The sequence below is a fragment of the Carcharodon carcharias genome, chromosome 12, assembly GCF_017639515.1.
Source record: "Carcharodon carcharias isolate sCarCar2 chromosome 12, sCarCar2.pri, whole genome shotgun sequence".
Classification (NCBI taxonomy): Eukaryota; Metazoa; Chordata; class Chondrichthyes; order Lamniformes; family Lamnidae; genus Carcharodon; species Carcharodon carcharias.
The window spans coordinates 112,554,866-112,561,416 of NC_054478.1; the positions used below are offsets into that span (position 1 = coordinate 112,554,866).

General features: G+C 42.3%; 1 protein-coding gene across 1 annotated transcript; it reads right to left on the minus strand.

Annotated features, from left to right (window-relative positions):
- LOC121284714 (gamma-crystallin S-1-like) lies at positions 1-5,058 on the minus strand. The gene is made up of 3 exons (XM_041200268.1): positions 4,951-5,058; positions 2,296-2,577; positions 1-276 (listed from the first exon to the last, which is right to left on the minus strand). The coding sequence occupies exons 1-3, from the start codon at positions 5,056-5,058 to the stop codon at positions 1-3; spliced, it is 666 nt and encodes a 221-aa protein (XP_041056202.1).
- Between the last annotated feature and the right edge of the window lie 1,493 nt (positions 5,059-6,551).

Here is a 6,551-nt window from a genome sequence, read left to right on the forward strand (position 1 = left end):
CTAGAAATCTCTCATGCGCCTGAAAGATCCGATAGTTGAGCTGTACCCACCCCAGTCACCGTATCTCCTGTATTCACCAGGTCTCATGAAGTACTGTCGGCCTCTGTAGTTGGGATGTTCATAGAAGATCCAGTAACCGTCCATCACTTGGCAGGAGTGAATGTCACGGTAACAGAAACGATCGTAGATAGATGGACAGTCATCCATGAATTCCATCATCTGTCCTCCAAAGTCAGGTCTCTCATAAATCCTCATTCTGTAGTTTCCACCTCGGTACTGTAAGAGAAATAAAACCATATTTCTGATGATAGCATTAACTATACATCTGAAATTATTTATAAAATTGGAGCTGGTGGATTAGAAGGGACTATGTGAAGGATCATCTCACTAACAATAAGAGTAAAGCTGAGAAAATTTAATAACACGAACAGGACTTTTGGATTATATTCTCACCTGATGAACAGTGTGCAAAGTTTGTGGAATTTTGCACAAGTCAAATGATATACGAACATAAGAAATAGGAGCAGAAGTAGACGGGTCGACCCCTCGAACCCACTCCGCCATTCATGGCTGATCTGTTTGTGTTTCAAGTTGTACATTCCCATCTACCCTAGGTAAACTTTGATTCCCTTGCCTAACAAGAATCTGTCTGCTTCTGCCTTAAAAATATTCAGCGACCCCAATTCCACTGTTTTCTATATTGGCCACACCAAATGTATAAAAGTTTATCTTTCTTCTTCAGATTAATATTCTCCTGTCCCTCTATGTGGGTGATACGCAAATGCAAGTCTACAATATGTGACTACCGTGATTGCCTGAGCTGTGTGTGGTATCAGTACATTATGAGTTATAACAGCTTTCTGATGAATATTAATGCATTGTGCAAGTGGATAGCTTCACAGGTAAGCGAGTGATGGAATGGGATCAATTCACTCATCAATGTCTGTGATGGTCTGAAATATATTAACTTATTCATCTGTTTTTATGGGGAATAGGAGGAGTTAATGAGGGCAATGTAACCAAGGGAATAAAATGATCAGAAGAGTTTGGGTGAAGCAATATGCATTTTTCAGGGGCTCATGTCATTACCCTGATGTCACTTTTATGTATCTTTGATGCAATATGAAGTGCGACTGAGAGTCTCTATGCTGCACTCGCTGAAATCGAGTTAGCTGATATTTCATTACAAAACTAGCCTTATATTGTAACAAAACAGGTTAGAACAAGAAAATAGTCCACCAAGTAACATTAATAATTTACATCAATGACTCCTATCTAAAAGCTTCTCAGTCTAAAACGACATTCTAAACCCACAATTCAATAACATCCACTTCTGATCAGATGAATGTGTGTTTAATATGAACAAGTCTACTTGATGTTGTGCAGAATATTTGAATCGATCCACTTAGTCAATGTGTTAAAATTATTATCAAAAATAGAAAATATTCTGTTGATGCATTTATGGGGAAGCTAGGTAAGCAGGTCGGTAAAATTAATACCAGGATATGCTCATCGTATTTGACATAGAGAGATGGGAGCATATTCGTATGGTACATGAACACAACTACATTGACTGAATAGATTGTTGGACTGAATGGCCTGTTTCTGTCCTATAAGCTCTATGTAAATATTTTATCCAGTCATTGTCAAAGTTTCTAATTGATAGGACTTACGACGCAGAAGCTCACCTCGTCCCATTTCTTTCCAACACTTGGAGGCAGACACATGTCAACATAAGGGCCAAAATGAAGCAGCAACAACAGCACTCATTAACATTTGATGCACAAACACCATCTGCGGGCAGTTTGTACATTTGAAGGGCACAGGAGTGGATCAGAGTGGGTACTGGAGATGGCAGGTGGTAAGATGTGGTTGGAGTGGTTGTGATCAGAATGAATGTGGAGTGAGTCAAGCACTTCTACTCTCCTTAGGCAAAGAGGAAGACTTTTTGGAAAGATAATTTCTTGGCGTTTTCTGTTGCCATGTAAGAATCCATGGCAATCAAACTTCTATGAGGGCACCTAAAACAAGGTCTTAGGCTCCTCTTTTGCGTTTTAAGTAACCTAACCCCTGGCCATCAGCAATGCCTGAAAAATTACTTGACCTGGTTTCAAGGACCAACGAGTTCCAAGTTTTACCAATGCACATTTATACCCTTAAGAACTCAGCTGTATATCTTTAATGTTGCAAATGTCAAGCATGAAAAACAGGATAACAATTCCAAACTTAGCTACTTTGCTGAATGAACATTTGCCAGATCTCGATCTGAGTAGAATGTGCAAACAGACAACTTACATATGGGTAGGATCGACATGAGCCGATGCTGTCATTGAATCCCATCCAGCGCTGGTAGTCAGGATATTCTCCCCTGCTCAAAACATACTGGTATCCCGTGTAATTGGGTCTCTCATACACCACCCACCAGTCATCCTCAACACGGATGGAGTTACAGCGGCTGAAGTAAGGGGACAGGTCAGCACTGTCACTACTGCACTCATAGTGCCGTCCCTGGAAGTTCCTGTCCTCGTAAAAGATGATCTGTGGAAAGAGACAAGATGAATTAATAAACTTGAAAATCTGGAGACAGTAATCAAGAACTCTAGCATCCTGTACAAATCAGATTTGTTCTTGCCTTTCCCATTTTGAGCTCACAGTTAGATGAGTAACTGAGCTAACATGGCAATGCCCTCTACTCTGTGGTATATATATGCTGTACAAAATGACCACTCCACTCCGTACTCTTGTTATTCAAATGATTTGGTGCTGAACGTCAGCAAAAAGAGAACAAAAGACATCACTTGACATGTTGCTGGACATGTCACTGATTCTTTTCACTTTGCTTTCACTTCATTTTATTTGACATGTGAAAACAAAGAGGGAGGCCTGAATTTCATGCTTAGCGTGCGTGCCAAGTCAGCAAAAACGGAAGCAGATGTGGAATCCGCTCCTGGCCACAGTCGCATTGCAAGTGCAATTTCCTCGCTGGATGGCCAATTAATCTGCCCAGCCTGAAACGCGTCTTCTGAATTATTGGGAAGGGCCGGATGGGGGCCGGAGTCTGTCTGCGCCACATCCAATGGCAACCAGGTGAGGGCTTTAAAACCAGCAAAGGCAGCTCCCAGGTGGGAGGGCAAGTTGGGTGGGCACTCGGCCCCACTTACTCGGAAGAGTGCCTCGTGGTCCTCGTGGAAGAGGTGGGTATCAGATGGGACTTTCGTGCCCAGGTATGGCAGGAGGAGGCCACCGCACTAAACAAAAAAAGCCTGGGCGGAGGTGGCAGCTGAGGTCATTAAACGATGTTTAATAGTGCACATGGGTGCAGTGCCGCAAAATGTTCTACGGTCTACTGCACCGTTGGTGGTGCAAAGTTCAGGGGCATTATAAGTATAGCTTCCACAGGCTTCTGATCAGACTCTACCTCCACCTCTTTGCCATAGACAAACTGGTGTAAGCATTCCAGCCTAAACACAATTGCTACCATTTTATTCTCTACTTGGGCATTCCGCTGCTAAGTGCTCTCTTCAGACTAGTCAAAGCTTCCTGGTGACTATGTTCCTAGTGCCTTTCCACTTTCTATCGTAGCGGATCTCTGAGAGGTACTAAAAACAAAAAACTGCGGATGCTGGAAATCGAAAACAAAAACAGAATTACCTGGAAAAACTCAGCAGGTCTGGCAGCATCGGCGGAGAAGAAAACAGTTGATGTCATGAGGACTCAAAACGTCAACTCTTTTCTTCTCCACCGATGCTGCCAGACCTGCTGAGTTTTTCCAGGTAATTCTGTTTTTGCTCTGAGAGGTACTGTCAGGTCTGACATGTTTGTAATGAATTTCCCAAGATAGGTCACCATTCCCAAAAACCTCTCCAAGTCTTTCCAACATTCTGGGGGTAGCATGTTCACGACTGCTTCAATTTTATTCGGGTCCGGCTTCAGTCCCTCCCTTGTTAGCACATGTCCCAAGTACTTGATTTCATGAAGACCTATTTTGCACTATTCCTCCTTCAAATTGAGGCTCCTTTCTCTAGCTCTGCCCAGCACCTGCCTCAGTCTGTGGTTGTGTTCTTCTCATGAGGCTCCCCAGACCAGAACATCGTCAATGTAGTTTTCCACATTCCTCTAACCCTTCAAACAGCTGCTTCACTGTTCTGTGGAACACCCCAGAGTTGAATTAATACCAAAAGTTAAGCATAAAAACCTGTACCTTCCATATGGTGGGTTGAAGGTACAGAGATAGGAGCTGCGTTCATCCAGCTTGGCCTGGCAGAAGCCTGAACTCGCATCCAAGACTGAATTGTAATTAGCCTTGGTTAGCTTACACTATTCTACTGTGGGCAGCTGGTTTTGCCCTCTTTGCAGTGCCTGGTTTAGGTCTCAGGGATCCAGACAGACACACAGATTCCCATCTGATTTTTCTATAATTACAACTGGATTGATCCATTTTGTCTGTTCTTCAATTTTCTTGATGATGTGAAGTTCCTCCAATCTGTCCAACTCTGCTTTCAGTCGGTCTCTCAGCATTACTGGTACTTTTCTGAGCGGGTGTACTTTGGGTGTCACAGTTTCGTCAATCTTGATGGTGTGTTCTCCTTTTAGGCAACCAATGGCCTGGAACACATCTTTATACTCTCTCAGGATGTCATCAGTGGTGACAGTCATTATTCTTTTGATTAGCTTCAGATTTTCACAAGCTTTGATTCCAAGAATGGGTTTTGCATTATTTTTCACTGCTATGAATGGAAATGCTTTAGACTGTTTTTTGTAGTTCACTTTAAGTGTGCACTTGCCTGCTACTGCAATTTTTTCGCCTGTATAAGGAGACAGCTTCACTTTTGTTTTAGTTAGTTGTTTTTCTTTGCTTATCTTGCAAAACAGGCTTATGGGGATAACATTTGCTTGTGCACCTGTGTCAAGATTGAAATTCACCATCATGTTGGCAATTTATAAATCAACCTTCCATTCGTCGTCTTTGGCATTTATTGTTACTGCACTAACTATAAGCTCAGTTTTAGTGTCTGTGTCACCATCTACAATCATGTGCACTTTCTTTAGTTTACACATCTTAGTGAAGTGATTTAGTTTTTCACAGTTCTTACAAAGCTCTCCGTAGTCTGGACAGCTACGTGCTAAATGCTCTGTTCTGCATCAGCTGCATTTAAATGTTTTAATCACAGTTTTGTTCTTTTTACATTCAGTCTGTCTATTTGTTCTTTCCCGGGGCTGATACTGTTTAACTTCATCTAACTGCTTGACCGTGTGCAGCTTAACATCTTCTGTTATCTCTTTAATTTGGCATTTTGTTGTCTCTGCCACTCTGCAGATATTTATTGTTTTCTCCAGCGTGAGATCAACTTCTCTCAAAAGCCATTGTCTCAGAATGTTACTTGCGATCCCGCATATTATTCTATCTTGGATGAGTGGTTCTTCAAGCTCTCCAAATTTACACAATTTAGCTCATTTTCTCAGCCCAGTTACATACTGACTAGTGTTGTCCCTGCCTTTCATGCATGTAAAAAATCAGTATCTTTTATAAGTGATTTTTTTTAGGGCTGGAGTAGGCTTCAAATTTTCCCATTATTTCTTTTAAGTCATTTTGTTTCTCATCACTTTCAAACATAAATGTTTCATAAACTTCTTGGGATGCTTCCCCTGCTGCATGAAGAAAGATGTCAGACTCTACCTGAGGCTCTTTTTTATTACTGCCCATCGCGGTGTGGTACAGCTCAAATTACTACCGGAACCTCCTCCAGGTTTTGGCGAGATTCCCCTCCAAACTGAGCTCTGTCAGTGGTTACAGAACCTCCATCGTTGTGTTTAGAATTCTTGTGACACCATGTATTGTTTATTTTATTTCAACGATGCAAACAAATGGTCGACATTGCAGCTGAGCTAACTTTACTGATGACACATTTTCTTGGCTCCAACATGTGCTATCTGACCTTCAAATCCCAGGTCAGGTGACCCCCTATCTAGTACAGAGTACCATGTAATGTCTAATACTGGAGTCCACTACCACAATCAGCTATTATCATGACATTGGTGAATGGTGCTTATTCGCACTTGAGGTAGATGTCTAGTGGGTTCCACGGGATTGGTAACAGCACCAGTGATTTTCTTGAACCTAGACTTGTTTTGCAGGGTACAATTTCTAAATTTGCAGATGACACAAAACTTGGAAATATTGTGAACAGCGAGGAGGAAAGTGTTAAACTTAAAATGATCTTAGTCAGTGTAATGACTTGACAGAACAAACAGATTTCAACAAGAAGCAGTTAAACTTTGGACAGGATTTTAAGGTCGTTGGGTGGGTGCAGTGGGCGGACCCAAGGGCGGCTGACAAACAAGTCACTGCCCGCGATCAGGTCCCAACCGTGATTTCATGCTAGCTGGCCAATTAATGGCCAACCAGCGCTAAACACGTGCTGAAAGGCCCAGTGCTGCTGGAGTGCGGGCAAAAAGAGGGCCAGCACTGAAGTCAGTGCGGGGACGCGCACAATGAAAGTTCCCTAGAGGCAGAGAGCTGCCTCAGGGAGCTGAAGAACATTAAAGCCAAA

Coding starts and splice junctions, on each gene's coding strand:
- LOC121284714 (XM_041200268.1), bottom strand. CDS start 5,058: ATGTGTAAACTAAAGAAAGTGCACATGATTGTAGATGGTGACACAGAC. Junction 2,578..4,950: donor CCAAAGACGACGAATGGAAG/GTTGATTTATAA, acceptor TACTGTCTCCAG/ATTTTCAAGTTTATTAATTC. Junction 277..2,295: donor CATGTCGATCCTACCCATAT/GTAAGTTGTCTG, acceptor TTTCTCTTACAG/TACCGAGGTGGAAACTACAG.